The 16,587-nt window shown below is 38.5% G+C and overlaps 1 protein-coding gene across 1 annotated transcript in view; it reads right to left on the reverse strand.

Moving 5' to 3' along the window:
- OTC (ornithine transcarbamylase) overlaps positions 1-16,587 on the reverse strand; it is a 92,816-nt gene that overhangs the window by 11,492 nt on the left and 64,737 nt on the right. Inside the window, exons 5-6 of the mRNA XM_006148889.3 lie at positions 9,020-9,173; positions 6,392-6,514 (exon numbers count right to left, since the gene is read on the reverse strand). Coding sequence (XP_006148951.1) covers positions 6,392-6,514; positions 9,020-9,173 — 277 coding nt within the window. The remainder of the gene's footprint in view (positions 1-6,391; positions 6,515-9,019; positions 9,174-16,587) is intronic.

Raw genomic sequence — 16,587 nt, forward strand, 5'->3', positions numbered from 1 at the left:
AGCTAAATACTAACAGCCTCTCCACACACGTTTTATTCATTTGCATTCTCCAGTAAGTGCTCTAACTGCAGGGTGCTTGTTTTGAAATGGAATTTACACACCAAGTACACTACTTCGGCTAACATTATATATTTGTTCAGGATGATGCGGCATGGTCAGGATATGGACCCCCTGAGTCAAGAGGCACCTAGAGCATTAAATTTTAAGAAGACACTAAAAAAATTAAGGAATCACTCATTTATAGGATCATGCAAGCACAAATTTTGCGCCGTAGGTGCCTCCCTTGCTCACCTTATTTTCAATTATGGGTGAGGGGATAATATGAAGGCAGCTAACGTCCTCCCAAGGTATTCCAGCTTCCCAAGGGTAGCTTCCCTGCCTCCATCCTCATTTACTCTCCAATCTTTTCTGTACACAGCAGAATTGCTTTTTTTTTCTGACGCCTTTGATGTTTACTGCTTGTTTCTTAAGTTAAAACTGATTAAGAGTGTCAATACTCCCCATCTACATCCCTGCTTCTGTCTCTTTTAATTCTGTTCAACATCTTGCTGCAGAAAAGTGAATCTTATTGTTGTCCCTGTACACATTTTACCCTTTTCTGCCATCACAGACTTTCACCCTTGAACACCTCCCTATTCATCCCCTCCTGGGCGTCCTTACTCGAACTGTCAGCTCCTCAAACCTCTACCTCAGCCTCACCTCCAGATGCTCCCTGTGGAAGTCTTGTGAATTCAAACACTATCATTATCTCGCCTTTTTTCATTCTTCTCATTTTTCTGAATTCTTAGCATTGGTGAATAATCATGAATAAAAAGGACTTATTCCCCCAGTTGCTGGGAGTGCTGCCAGAAAATACCCTTCAGCTGTCAGCACCCTTTGGGCACTGCCACAGCTGCAGAAAGCTGCCACAATCAAGGTCACACACCCTTCCTGGGTGACCTACATTCAATGACTGATTGACAGGAGAGTATGAAAACCTGACTACCCTCTGCCTAGCTCTGGACAGCTCTGAATGACCACCTCAGATCAATCTCCATAAGGTTGGCCAAGACTGTTACTGGGTCTGTATCAGCGCAGTTTCTTGCTGTCCCACTGCTGCTTCCTTCTTTTCCTTCCCACTGTTGTCTATTCAAGGGTGGTACTAATAACATCCTGCAGTTCCTGTGCTTAGCTAAACTCTGCTTCAGAGTGTGCTTTGTGAGAAACCTAACTTGAGACAAGCATGTCTAGGTTTATTCATTTGAAATTGTCTTTATTTGTACATGATTGTCCACCCTAGGGGTTTTTTTTCCCATTACAAAATTCTTGAGGAAAGAAGCTACTCAGATGTTGATGATAACTGCAGACATTTTAGCAGCTTTGCTACCCTCAAACAGCCATGAGTTTTGGATCCTTGTTTGTAGAGGTTTGGGGAAAGTAATTACTAAAAGCTTGCTGATTTAGTAACTAATGTTGTAAAGACTCATACAGGTAAAAATAAACAAAAAAGACTAGGAATATTACCCCAGGTATCTCCTGCCTCAGAAATTTAGCCTTCTCTTTGGAGAGCAGGCTTTATACTCCCTAAGTATAATCATTCTTTAAAAAGGAATCAATAAGTACTTAGAGAACCAAGAGAGAGGATTGGAAATTAGAAAACCACCCAAGCTTGCATGCACTGGACCATGACTTAGAATACAGAGAGGAATTCTTTACTCACATTTCAGCTTTCAATACTAAATCATTCATTGGACTTTACATAAATCTTAAAACCAGATGAAGAATGTGATTAACAAACCTAGTTTAGTCTAAACATTCACACAGAACAATGTTAAAATCATTACCATCGATAGTTTATAGACCCATTAAAAAATAATGGACAATTTTTTTTTCTTGAACATGTAAGTTATTCTTGGTTGAAGAATAGGGAAATGAGTTAATTACAGACTTGGAAACTTTTCAGTGTTTCTTAAATTTACAATAAATCTCCTAGTTTTATCTTTAAAGGAAATAGGCCTACTAAGATCCAATCACTTTACAAATCGATGGAACAACTTTTGCACTATCAGACTTTCCAGAAGACTTTTTAAAAACTCTTACTCCCTCCAAGATTTAACTGGGTTTTAGTACTCTTTATCATTTAAATGAGTTTCTGCATAAGAACAATACTGAAATGACTCCATAATATTGGAATATTTCCTTTGATATTAATAAAACATCTTTGACATGCAATAAAATGTTTAAACTATTTCTTCAATAGAATAAAGCCTTTCCCATAGTACCTTATAGCAGGAAATAATTATTGCTAATGCATGTTTAATGTGCAAAGACCAAATAATAGTTTGCATTAATATAGAGCCTTTCTTCAAATTAAACTTGGGGTGAGAGCATGCTCACCCTTCCCATCAAGTGAGGAAGAGCCACATTAAGCACATGTCAGATCTGACCCTTTTTTAAGTGCATGATAAATAAAAGAAGATAATTATCTGCTATAAGGGTCATTTCTCTGAGTTCCCCAAATTTACTACAATAGGAAAGCTTCCAGTACATGCTGTTGCACATGCTTGCTATTGCTTCTATGAAAGATGCTCTTGTTTGAACAATGCCTGTTAAAACCCAGGCCAACTCAGAACCTCAGAATGTAATCTCATTTGGAAATAGGGTCTTCAGGGATGTAATTAGTTAACATGAGGTAGTACTAGACTAAGGTGTGCCTAAATTTAACATGACCTGTATTCTTATAAGATGAAGACCATTTACCGCCAGGTGGTAGCACAGTGGTAACACAACTGGACCTACTCAGGCTGCATGTGCATACCTGTGATACAGGCTGGCTGAGATGGATGTGGATCATGGCATAAAGATCTCCTTCCATCTCTCTCCCTCTCTCTCTTTCTCATGGAAGAGATAAACTTTATTAAAAAGAAGAGTAATATTTGTACAGAGAGACATGGACACAGAGGGGAGAGGATGGAGGCAGAGATTGGAGTGATGCAGTCACAAGCCAAGGAATGCCTAGGCTACCAGAAGTGGGAAGAGGCAAGGAAGGATCCTTTCCTCGAGGCTTCAGACAGTGTGCTGACACCCTGATTTCAGATTTCTACTCTCTAAATTGCGAGGGAATAAACTTATTTTGTTTTAAGGTAGCATTAAGAAACTATGACAGCAGGATGCACTGACCTCAATATTGGGTCATTGGAAAAATTATGACATATTTTCGTATGGAAAAACATTGAAAAATATGTCATGACTTTTCTGACACCCAAGAGTTTAACAAGAACACTAGGAAAAAGCATTTGGTTTTATTGTGTTTTAGCAAAATACAGCAGATTATCTGGCAATCTACCCAGTACTCAGATGGTCCCCTTTTATGGCTTTCCCTCCCTTCCCCAATTTCAATGTGTTCTTAACACTTAGCACTTGAAGTTTGATTTCAGAAGACAGCCCTCTATGTACCAGGCTGTTTTTCCCACCAAAAATGCCAAAGGATTTACCACTCCACCTTCTCTGCTGCTGAGTCCAGGACCTTGCAACTTATTTTCTCTCTCTCTCTCTCTCTCTCTCTCACTCACTCACTCACTCACTCTCAATCCCTTTCTGGTCAAATTTAAATAAATAAATAAATTTAACTAAAATAATTATTAAAAAAAAAGAAAATAAGCGTCATAAACTCAAGAAAGAGAAGATAGAAAATATTTAAATTTTATTATCATTACAATTTGTTTTTAATTTCTTAAATTTTATTTCTTAAATTAAATGTAATTTCTTAAATTTACATTTAATCACTGTGCATCTCTACAGGATACAAAATGGTTGTCAAGAAACCCATATACACATCTCAAAACTCTAAGCTTTTTACATTCTGCTAAATGTTTTAGACTATGAAGTAGAGACATTGTATGACCCATTTAAAATATACCAAATGTCCACACTTTATAGCAGAAACTGAAATATAAGAAGGTACAGTAGCAGGGAGGGCAACTGTAGGTACCAGAGACAGTATAGGAGGGGTAGGTAAAAGAGGGTAGGAGGGAGGGGAAAGAGGGAAAAAAAGGGAGAAATTAAAAAATATATTTATTTTATTTCATTTTTTGTTATTATTTGTTAAAATTCGATCAGAGAAAGAGAAAGTGAGAAAGCAAACCGCCTAGTCTGGGACTCACACTACTATCAGCTATGTGGGAGTCCAGCACCTTAACCACCATACTACCTGCCAGCCTCAAAGGAGAACTTTTTAAGCCTTGCATATTCACCTCTGGATATCTTAGCTTCCAGATGTGAACCATAGTAGTGACCATTGAGATAATAGCAAACACATACTTGGTCAGATATATGTTGGTGCACAATAATTCTGAATAGCCTCTCTTAATGCCAGAATCAGTTTTAACTGTTTTAATTAATTAATTTCTTTTTAATTAATTTTATGTATTTATTTATTTATTTTACATTCAATCATTGTGTATCATTGCAATGTACCAAATGAATTTTCCCATCATGAATACACTGTATATTGATTGGTTCAGTCAAAGATATTACCATACACATAAGTCAGATTATGAAAAAGAGACTTTGTATGTCCCCACTCAATATATAACAAATGTCAGCACTCTATGGCAGAAACAGAAAGATTAGAAGGTATAAAAGCAGGAAGAGCAATAGTGATACTGGAGTTAGTTTTATCTTTTACCACAAATCAAGATTTTGTTTGTGAAATGGTTTCTATCTAGGAGAATTTTCCCTGCAGAAGATTCCTAATAGGACATTATCAACCAATGAGAAACATAATGAGGACATAAATTCAGTAGAGGTGGGGTCTTTAAAAGGTTCTCTGGGAATCTTCCAAGGCTGGTTTGTGTTTTAGTGTCTTATAGGGATTTTACCTTCTGTAAGCCTTATTACTCTACATGGGGCAGGGGTTATCTTAACACAGGGCTGCTCCTGGGGGAGCTGCACACTTTTCTATTAGTTTATTTATTTATACATTTATGTTACCATTAGACAAAATATTTACATGTTAAGAAATTTAATTAATATAAAAAGCATATATGGTCAAAATAAAGTCTCCCTTCTAACCTCTATCCTCAAACCTCTGAGTTTCCTTCTTCAGAGACAATTTATACCAGTTTCTTGTGTACCAAAAAAGGGTTACATCTGGCCTATAACAGAAGTTATACTTCCCATGTGTCTGTGAGAAATTACCAGCAGAATAGCAAGTATGCAGGGGTCATCTTTGTAGCCATAAGAGACTCAGGTTTAAAAACCTGAAGGGCCACTGGTGTTTAATTCTGAAACTCTTAACTGGTGTAGATGCCATCACTGTGACCTTCACATTGGATTGACATTTTTCTAGTAAATTGTAGTATTAGGAAAATGAAAAAATCATTCCCATGAGTGGGAATTCTATACTGTCTGAATTTCACTGCATTCTTTAGCCTTTGTTATGGTAATACACAAGGATGCCAGTCATCATAATGGCTGATATGGGGCATTCAAAGAAATAATCCAGACATTTTTTTTTTTTAACCATGAGTCCAATTTCCCCACAAAGAGGATTTTATTGATTACCTTACTCCCCCACAAAAAGACCAACTATAATCAAATGAGGTGAACATTTGTCTCAAGATTTTGTCATCTTCATAATAAAAGATGAAGCTTAGAACTGGATCACTTGACCCTTTCTCTTTTTATATCCTCCCAGTTCAAAATGCTTGCATCTCTAAACAGCCAGCATTCTCTTAGATCTGCAGCTGGGCTCAACACATTCAAGTCTCAGCACAATTTTCTTTGTAGATTTTTCCTTTTTCTGGAAAATAGGCTTAGTCTGTCCACTATAGCCACTCTGTCTCCTGTCATAAGGCTGCTTTTCCTGAGCATACAGAGGACCCTTGCCCTTTTTGTACTGTGTAACTTTGTGAGGTTGGTGCTTGCCACACTTCTTACAGAGTCCCATAGGTTTTAGAGACCTACACTATGTTTGCGGGCCTGCTATCTAATCCAGACATGCTTTTAACACAGACTGAGAGAATGAGAAACATCAGCCAAGACTATGTCTTATTGTGCAGATGGGAAATTGGGCTCTTAAGAGTCCACATAGTTATTTAATAGTAAGGCTAAGCCTGGTAACAAAACCTACTTTTTGTGGCCTTGCCTGTATTCTCTTTAAATGGAAAAGAGCATTTTATAAAAATTTATTTAATTTCATTTTTTACTATTAGTAGTAGTATTCAATTTGAGCAGAGAGAGACAGAGATGGAGACGCGGGGAGAGTGAGAAAGCAAGCCACCATGTCCAGGACTTGAACCAAGGTTGGACATATGTGAATCCAGCACCTTAACCACTATGCCACTTGCCAGCCCCTGCATTTGGAGAGAATTTAAGAAGGGGTTAGTTTCAAGGCAGAAAGTTTGCCTACCTTTGGAGTGGCCGCCTGAAGATGCATTCCAAATTTTGCTGCGCTCATCATAATGGAGTGCAGGATGTTGTTTCCATCCCCTATCCAGCTGAGGGTAAGACCTTTGAGAGAGCCATAGTGTTCCTAAAAGGTAATGGATAAAGGAGATTAAATCCAGGATGGAATCAACTTGTATGCAACAATTATTAGGGTTCTAAAAGAGGAAATGGTCTTCACTTCATCACTTCACCTCAATTATAATGCCTTGTTCTTTTTTTTTTCTTTTTTCTTTTTTTTTGCATTGTACACAGCAATTCAATAGCACGAATGTGTAATCAGAAAACAGGAGTAAAGAGTCCTAAACTAACACATCAGATAACCTTGTACAGAGACTCAGATTTTCAAACTTTTCAAATCTGAATCGTAGCTGTAATAATTCACTCAGCAAACTGAGCATAATCTATGTGCAGACACTGCCCTTGGCCTTGAAGATACAATGACAGACGATCAAAGGAGACAAAAATCACTGTCTTTACAGAGTTTACATTCCTTCGCATAAGAAAGGGAAAATACAATGGACTTAGAACAGTGGAGTATGGTGGCTCTGAGCATATACTCATTTCTATAAAGTTGAAAAACGAGCTCAGCAATATTTTTGGTTGCTTATGGATACAAATGTGTATAATTAGAGTATCAACACATGCCTGGGAATTAAAAATATTGTTATAAACATGACAACAAATATTTCTTTGAGAAGTGGGAGGAAATAGGATCAGGCAGAGATACACTTCAAATTTCCTATAATATTTTACTTAAAGAAAAACAGAATAATTACCCCATCATGTTAATATTTGATAAAACTATGTAATGGGCACATGGACATTTACTTTTTTTTTCTTGAACTTTCTGACTTTTACACATTTTACATATTTATGTATTTATGAAGATATGTTTATTTTTAAAAAAGCCTAAACAATTGGAAAATCATTTAACTACTAGGTGGCTAAGCTAGGATTTAAATCCAGGTCTATCTGATTTTGATCCCAATGCTTTTAATAACTTAGCTCTTTATTCATTCATTTACTCCTTTGAGTATCTCTTTTTTTTTTTTGAGAGGTTTTTGCTATAGGGCGTGTGCGCTCGCCAGAGAGACAGAGAGAGACAGAGAGACAGAAAGCGAGAAATCACCCCCCAGGGGAGATGACCACACCACAATCCCTTCTCCTCCATTCTCCTCTTGGGATCTTGAGTATCTCTTACACCAAGGCATTGCATGAGGTCTTGGCAAGAGAACACTCTGATGAATGGAACAGCTCATTGTTCTTCAACGAATTTATAACCCAGTTATGATAAAGCCCCAGGGGACACATGAACTTACCTGGTATATATGTAAAACCACATCCACAGATAGCCACTTGGTATCTGACATGACTGTATTACTTTCTCTGCATGGATCTCATCCTCATCCTCGAAGAGCTTTGTTTTAAGTTTAACTTGTATTGAAATATGTGTAGCTTATGCAAATGAGAAGGAAGATGGGCCTGTCTAGTTTTCCTTGTCTCAGAATTGTCCAGAGACACAGAAGCCATAGTTGTTAGGATTCCAAGTGACAATACCATGTGGAGTAGTGGCAGGAAAGCAAAAAGAATCTTGCAAAGTTATTCGAGTTTCTGATTTGAGGGGACATAGTTGAATTTGAGCCTCAGCTCTGTAACCAGTTTATAAAAGTGATAGTAGAGGGGCTGGCAAGTGGCATGGGGGTTTAGGGTGCTGGAGTCCCAGATGGCCGATGGTGATTCGAGTCCCAGACCTAGCAGCTTGCTTTCTCACTTTCTTTCTCTCGCTCTCGTTCTGTCCCTCTCTGGTCAAATTAAAATAATTTTTTAAAAAGTTAAGTAAAATAATTCTTTCAAAAAAAAAGTGATCGTAGAAAGTGGCCCCCTTTTCCAAAGTGGTTTAGTAACTAATCATTATGAATACTGAAAGTATACTCTACCGGTCTTCACTGCAAAGCCACAGACTCTGATGCAAGTAGATTCTCATAAGGCTTGTCCATTCTTTATGCTCCAGAATTTCCTACTCATCTATTTACTGTGTTAAATATGGCATCAAAAGGCAAAGAGCAACCAGCAGATGGTATAACAATTACATCACTGGACTCCCACATAGTTGACCACAGTTCGAGTCCCGGACCCAGTGACTTAAAACTCACAGCAGGAGCATGTGCATGCATGCCCAAAATCCTGAGAGGAGAATGGAGACGAGATTGTGGCATGGCTATCCTCCTTCAGGGGTTATTTCTTCCTTTCTGTTTCTCTGTCTCCCCTTCTCCGGTTGAGTGCGTGGGACCTATAGCAAAAATCTCTCAAAAACCCAAAAAAGGGCAAAGTGATTGAAAGAATAGAAGATGAGAAAGAAACTAAAAGAGGTTAGGAACAGGGTTAAGAGCAGAAGGATATTATAGTTTGTTTCTAACAATACTGTGTTTTCCCCAGATATGTGCACAAATGCTATAATTCTTTGTCAAAATGATATTTGAAAATAAAACACAAGTATCATCATTTAAGCAAATAGTCCCACTTAAAGCTTATTAGGAACTATCGATATTTGTTAATTTTGCTCTTTTGCAAGACAAATAAATAATCAAACCTGGAGAGTGAGGTAATCAGCCAGGATCTGTATAGGATGGTACAAATCTGACAGTCCATTGACAATTGGGATGGATGCTTCTTTAGCCAGGGTATCCAGATCTGATTGTTTATACACTCGAGCCAACACTGCATCTGTCATACTAGACAACACACTGTGGTGAATCAAGAAAAGATAATTTAGGTTAATTATATCTAATAATTGCTCCTTTGATACATCCTAAACAGTAATAAGAAATGATAATAAAACAGAATTTTTACTAAGTTATAATTGCCTATCAGTATGACAAATTTAAAATCTAATAATAAAGACGTAGCCATTACTAAAGCCAAATGTTGTTCTACCCACATCTTATCCATCGACCAGTGACCTTTCTTTTTATAATACAGAGATATGAAATCAACTGTGGTCCCAGCAGGTACGATGACAAATTATAATTGATAAATGCCAGTTGGTTGATTAAGCTTAAAGGGACAAGACCAAAAACAAGATATACACAGAAACATTAATACCTGGAATGTGGCTAATTATCTTTCACATCATTTCACAGAAAAACATGTATTTTTGCTCTAAAACTGAAAGTACTGGTGCATCAGCAATGAAAGTGCACGCATAAATTGCCCTGTAAGACGTAGCCATTACTAAAGCCAAATGTTGTTCTACCCACATCTTATCCATCGACCAGTGACCTTTCTTTTTATAATACAGAGATATGAAATCAACTGTGGTCCCAGCAGGTACGATGACAAATTATAATTGATAAATGCCAGTTGGTTGATTAAGCTTAAAGGGACAAGACCAAAAACAAGATATACACAGAAACATTAATACCTGGAATGTGGCTAATTATCTTTCACATCATTTCACAGAAAAACATGTATTTTTGCTCTAAAACTGAAAGTACTGGTGCATCAGCAATGAAAGTGCACGCATAAATTGCCCTGTAAGAAAGAATCTGCTGGGAGAAATGTTTTTGGCTGACAACCTCCTGCTGCTGTTAACTCTGGAATCTCCTGCTACATTCCTGTCAAAGCCACCCTTTCCAGAGGCTGTTCCCACTTGGGGACTGAACAAGGGTGGGGGCACTAAAGCCAGACCACTCCTGTCTGACATGGGACCTCTATGATAGGCAGTCTTTGCTCTGGGGCTCCCTATTAGTCTGGCTGAGACTTTCCTAGAGCTGTGTTGCCATGAGACTTCCTAACCACCATTCCTTCCTTCTTCTCTCCTTGCACAGAAGTTAGACCTGCCTCCAAGTCTGAAGGCTCCCTGGCCTCCTTCTGCTTCCTCTCTCCTTAATTTTTCCTAGAAATTTCCCTTAATATATTTTTTGCATGTTTAATTCTATCAGAGTCTGCTTCTTAGCAGATCTGAAATGACATAGACAGTAATGAACTCTGATGCTTATTAGATTTAAAGGCCAGGACCAGCAGTTGGTGAGACTGTATGGTAGTCCAGTCAACCACGGTTCGAGTTCTGGACCCAATGGTTTGAACTCAGGCTGGGTGTGTGTGCGTGCATGCCGAAGATCCCCAGAGGAGAATGGAAAAGAAGGGATTGTGGTGTGGCCATCCCCCCTGGGGGGTGATTTCTCACTTTCTGTCTCTCTCTTTCTGGTGAGCACATGCACCCTATAGCAAAAACCTCTCAAAAAAAAATTTTTAAAGGCCACTCAAAAAATTCTTTGCCATCAGGGATTAGAGAATCAAAACTGAAAACCACTGGGATCAGCAGCTGGCATAATGGTTATGCCACTGGACTCAAATGTAGTTGACTGCAGTTCAAGTCCTAGACCCAGCAGCTTAAAATTCACTCCAGGCATGTGTGCATATGTGCCTAAAATCCTGAGAGGAAAATGGGGAAGAAGGGATTGTGGCATGGCCATTCTCCCCGGAGGGTGATTTCTTACTTTCTGTCTGTTTCTCTGGCTATCACACATGCCCTATAGCACAAAACTCTCTCTCTCTCTCTCAAAAAGAAAAAAGAGAAAGAAAACCGGGGACCAGCAGATGGCAAAATGTTTACATCTCTGGATTCCTATGTAGTCATCCATGGTTCGAGTCCTGGGGCCAGTGGCTTAAAACTCAAACAGAGTGTATGTGCCTGCATGCCCAAAATCCCGAGAGGGGAATGGAGAAGGGATTGTGGTGTGGCCATTCCACCTGGGGGCGATTTTTTGCTTTCTGTCTCTGTCTCTTACTTTCCGAGGCACCCTATAGCAAAAATTCTCTGTCAAAAAAAAAAAAAAGCCACACATTTATAACAATACTTTCATATTCAAATTTTCATAGATTTCACATACCTATGGTTCCCAGATTTTCAGGAATTAGCAAAATTTCCAAAAAAAATATGGAAATCAACATAAGATTCCCAATTAATTCTTTGTTTACCAGATGTTATGGTTTGGACAATGGTTTTTTCCCCCCAAAGTTTCATGTTTCGGGCTTGACGTTGGGAGGTGATGAGGCCTAGTGGATGACTGGATCATGGCAATTTTATCATGGACGCACCACTCTTGTGAATAGATTAATGATGTCTCAAGAAACCCAGTAAGTTCTAGCTCTCTTGAGAAGGTGTGGGACCAGCAGATGGTGTAATGGCTAAAACAAAGGACTCCCACCACAGTCACTTCGGGTCCCACATAGTCAACTGTGGTTCAAGTCCTGGACCTGGTGGCTTGTATAGTATTCTCAACTGGATTGATCTGAGAAGTATTTCATGATGGGCAAAGTATTTTTACAAGCAAACTGAGAAATAGTGATTGACTGTTTTAAAAAATAATTAGAATAATAAAAAAAAAATTCACTCCAGGCACGTGTGCATACGTGTCCAAGATCCTGAGAGGAGAACGGAGGAGAAGGGATCACCCCTGGGGGGTGATTTCTTGCTTTCTGTCTCTCTGTCTCTCTCTGTCTTTCTGGTGAGTGTGTACACACCCTATAGCAAAAACTTCTCAAAAAAAAAAAGAAAAGAATAAAGAAAGAGTTCGTTCTCATGAGAAGAAAGTGTTCATTCTCATGAGAACTGGTTGTTATAAAAGACAGAGCTGCTGTAGCTCTCTCTTTCTATGTGTGCCCACCATCCTGTGTGCTTCTTCTGAACATGCTATAGGCTAGCTTGTGTCAGTCTCACGCCTTTGGACTTCCCTACGACCATAATCATGAGTCAACAAACCTCTATTTCCTTATAAATCGCACATTCTCAGATATTTCTATTAGAAATGTAATAATGGACTAGTGTAACAAATTAAGGAATATGAGGAACAAGCAAATAAATAGGTTATTACCCTGATTTAATAAAAAGAAAGACATTTTAATCACCAAAAAAGATGCGAAGGACAGAATTTCAAAGAAAGGGAAGGTAGGGAGAACTTGGTTAACAGATATAAGAGTGCAAGTAGGTCAGTGAAAAGAGTTCTGGAGTACTATAGGACAGTAGAGGAACAGTTGTTGGTGACAATTCAATGTATATTTCAAAATAGCCAGAAGAGAATATTTTACATGTACATAATACAATGTAATGATAAATGAGACAGTTAATATGTTGTCTCAATTTGATCATACACATTGTAGTCATGTATAGAAAAACCACACTGTACCCCATGGATATGTACAACTATTAAATGTCAATTACAAAGTGTAATAAAAAAATTACCAGAAAAAAAAAGAATGAATGCAGGCTTCTAACTCTATCATAGGAAAGTTAATCTAGAGGGAGGTAGCTACCCCAATTAGGTCTATAATTATAATAAACTATATATTTCCTGTTTCACAAGAATTGGTTAATTTTATGATACTTAAGCCTTCATGAAAGAGAGAGGCAGATTACTAGTTGACCTTAGAAGTCATACATTAGGCTTCTTTAAGTAAGCATGACTCCCTAAAGAAAATACAGATAGCATAAAAAATGTGGAATAACATTACATTGAGCATCTCAAATTATTTTACGGAGCTAGGACCATGGACTTCCAACCTCTTATGTTTTTCATAAACTTTACAATGTACTGTTGTATTTTGCTGTATTTAATGTGTATCATGTACATATTACCTTAACCTCAAAAATAAGAGGCTGTGTGAGCTCACCAGAGAGAGACAGACAGAGGGAGAAGGGGGAAAGCACCCACCATGGGGCACAGTCATGCTGCATCCTTTCTCCTCCCTCTCCTAATCCTGTTGTGATTTGAGGCACACATGCACATGCAACTAGAGTGTTCCTCAAGGTGCCAGGGCCAGAATTTGAACTACACTGTTGACCATACAGGATCTTTCCTCTTTAACCACCAGGCCACACAGCTGCTATGAAGAAATCAAGGCCTTTTAAAACCTTGGAGTAATTATAGAAAGGGTAAGAAATAGTGAGAAAAGATGAAGGTGAAAGAGAGAAATGTTAGGGTTACAAATGAAGAAATCAAAGCCTTTGAAAGATATCAGTTTTTGAAAAAGATGGAAAAAACACAGTTGTGATTCTCTCTTGAACAGGACCCATCCCAATGACTCCTAAAGCAAAGCAGCCATTTACTTGCTCTGTTTATAATGTCAAGTTGGTATCTCTGGAGCCTCTACAGTGTCTAACTTCATGGAAGCATGTCTAGTTGGCTTTACTGCAGTTGCTCAGCACCTCCTAGAGCAGAGGTTCTCTACCTCAGCTGCACGTTAGTATTGCCTATAAGCTTTACAAAACCCTAATGCCATATTCTGCACTTTGGAAAGTTAAATGAGAAGTTATAGTTGGTATCCACATTAATATTTTTAAAGCTCTCTGAGTTAATCCAATATGAAGACTAAGCTGAGAACCACTGTCTTAGAAATATGGAGAGAAGAGGTGAGAGGAGAGTAGGCTATGTAGCTGCTGAGTGACACACTGAAGCAATGTAGAGTAGTAGTTGCTCAAATCCCATACTACAAGAAAAGTAAAAGATAACATCATATGCTATACTAAAAAGAATGAGATCTTACAGTCTTACAGAAGAAGTCACCATGAGGAGTAGCACTTAACAGCAGCACTTAACACTTGTAAGTGTTAAGATTTTGGTCTTTACTATTGTTTATTTTTTTTTTAAAAAAAAAGGACCAGAAATCACTAAAAGATAATCAATTCTATGTTCTTGGTGAGATAAAATCAGAACATGTCTGTAACAACCTGTCGTCAGGAAGCAAGAGTGATTTTATAAATGGCACGGGTACTGCTAAAGGGAAAAAGAATCACTTAAAAGAGCTCCCATTTATCAATCTATGATCATTCACTGTAATAAAACTTGTTAAATGAAACAAGTTGTGCTTATAAAAGGCCATGATGCTTATAAGAAAAAAGCTAATATAGGGACCAGGAGATGGTCTAGTTGTTACGTCACTGGACTCCTATGTAGCCCAACTGCTGTTTGAGTCCCAGATCCGGTGGCTTGAAAATCAGGCTGGCTGTATATGTGTGCATGCTCAAGATCCTGGGAGGAGAATGGAGAAGGAATTGCAGCATGGCCATACCCCCTGGGGGGTGATTTCTTATTTTCTCTCTCACTGTATCTCTCTTTCTTCCCAGTGAATGTTCATGCCCTAAGGCAAAAAAAAATCCTCTTAAAAAATAAAAGAATATAAAGAAAGTGTACAAAAAATTAAAAAGAGTAAATATTACCATGTAGAATACTTTTCTTTTTTAAAAAAATTCATAACAGAGCACATGTATGCACCCATGAGAGAGAGAGAGAATGAGTAGGGCACCATCCACAAAGGTTGGTCACATCACATTGCCCTTCTTCCAGTCCTCCAGTCCTTCGGAGCGTGGTCACTCAAGCATGTGCCTCATGTATTTCAGGCTGACCAGACCAGAGATCTGAACCACGGTCACCATGTGGGACCTGGCTTCCCTTGAGCAGTGCATTACCTCCGCACCATGAAGCTGTCCCAGTATGCATATTTGAATTCATTTATTTAAATAAATAGGAAAGTATTTATAACTGTATAGATACAGATAGATCTTTCCTGAGGTTTTGTTATACATCTGCTCGTTAAACGTAGATATTATTCTTTTTTTTTTTCTGGAGAGATTTTCACTGTAGGGCGCGTGTGCTCGCCAGACAGACAGAGAGAGACATAGAGACAGAAAGCGAGAAATCACCCCCCAGGGGGGATGGTCACGCCGCAATCCCTTCTCCTCCATTCTCCTCTCGGGATCTTGGGCACGCATGCACACGCGCCCGGCGTGAGTTTTAAGCCACCGGGTCCGGGACACGAACTGCGGTCGACTACGTGGGAGTCCAGCGACATAGCCATTATGCTAACTGCTGGTTCCCAACGTAGATATTATTCTTAATCTGCATAAACCATAATGAACTAACATAATTTGCAAGCCAAATTGTCCTAGAAATTTGTATTGTTTTAAGCCATTAAGTGAGGTCATTTGCAACAGTAGTAAACCAATGTAGATCTCATGATAAAGTGAAAATAATTGGTACTGACCCTAAATGGTTAACTGAGCAACTCCTTTCTTAATTAGCTCTTAGATGTCCAACTTTTAGTCTATGTTTTTACTTTAAATAGTCACATGTATATCAGTAACTTAGCCATGATAGCCTAGCCCCCAGCGTACATTAAATGTTGAGCACTATGATCAAACGTTTTTGTGTATGTTTTGAGTCCTTCTCCTAGAATAAGATAATTCATCTTCAAAGACAACTTAACAGAACAGAACCCAGATGATGGAAAACTCTCTGACATTAAATCAGATGATGGAAGACTTTCTGACATCAACAGAATGTATTCTGACATATGTCAAGCTTGTCTTTCTACTACGATTTCAGGAGCACTGTGACCAGACTCACATCAACACAGGTCAACAGATCAAGAAGAGAGAAATTCCACAGCCTTCCACGTGTCCAGAAGTCTGTAGTAACCAGTCACTTCTTGACCTCACTTTGTCCTGTTCCTTCTTCATCTAACAGAAAAGCAGCCTTCATTCTGCTTTTTCCCAAGATGGTTCTTTAGGACAAGTCCATTATCTTGGTTTGCTGGCTTCCTGAATAAAGTTGCTTTCCTTGTTCAGACACCTTCTCTCTCAATGTATTTCCTGTTGTGTAGCAAGTGGTACAAGCTTGGACCTGGCTATACTCTCTGATAAAAGAATATTTAGCCTGGTGGCCAGAAGCTTGAGTTTAATTCACCTTGAATTTACCAACCAGTTCTTGTTAACCAGCAAAAATTAAGTGGTTAGCATTCATTCCTCTTAACCTGCAAAACTGGCTTCCTAAGGTGATTATTTTTTCCTTTCTAGTATGGTAAAATTACATAAACCCCAAGAAGGTATAAAAATACTCTCCTGAAGAATTCCTCACAAGCCAGCAATGTATAGAAGTTTAAATCACAAGATCCCCTCATCATAAGGGAGATGCAGATCAAAATCACAATGAGATACTACCTAACTCCAGTCAGAATGGTGAAGATTAAAAACCAAACAAACAAACAAAAAAAATGATAAGTGTTGGCGGGGATATGGTGAAAGGAGAACTCTCTTATATTGTGGGTGGGAAGGTAAATTGGTCCAGCCACTGTGGGGAACAATATGGAGGTTCCTCAAAG

Source organism: Tupaia chinensis, unplaced genomic scaffold (genome assembly GCF_000334495.1).
Source record: "Tupaia chinensis unplaced genomic scaffold, TupChi_1.0 Scaffold000248_2, whole genome shotgun sequence".
NCBI lineage: Eukaryota > Metazoa > Chordata > Mammalia > Scandentia > Tupaiidae > Tupaia > Tupaia belangeri.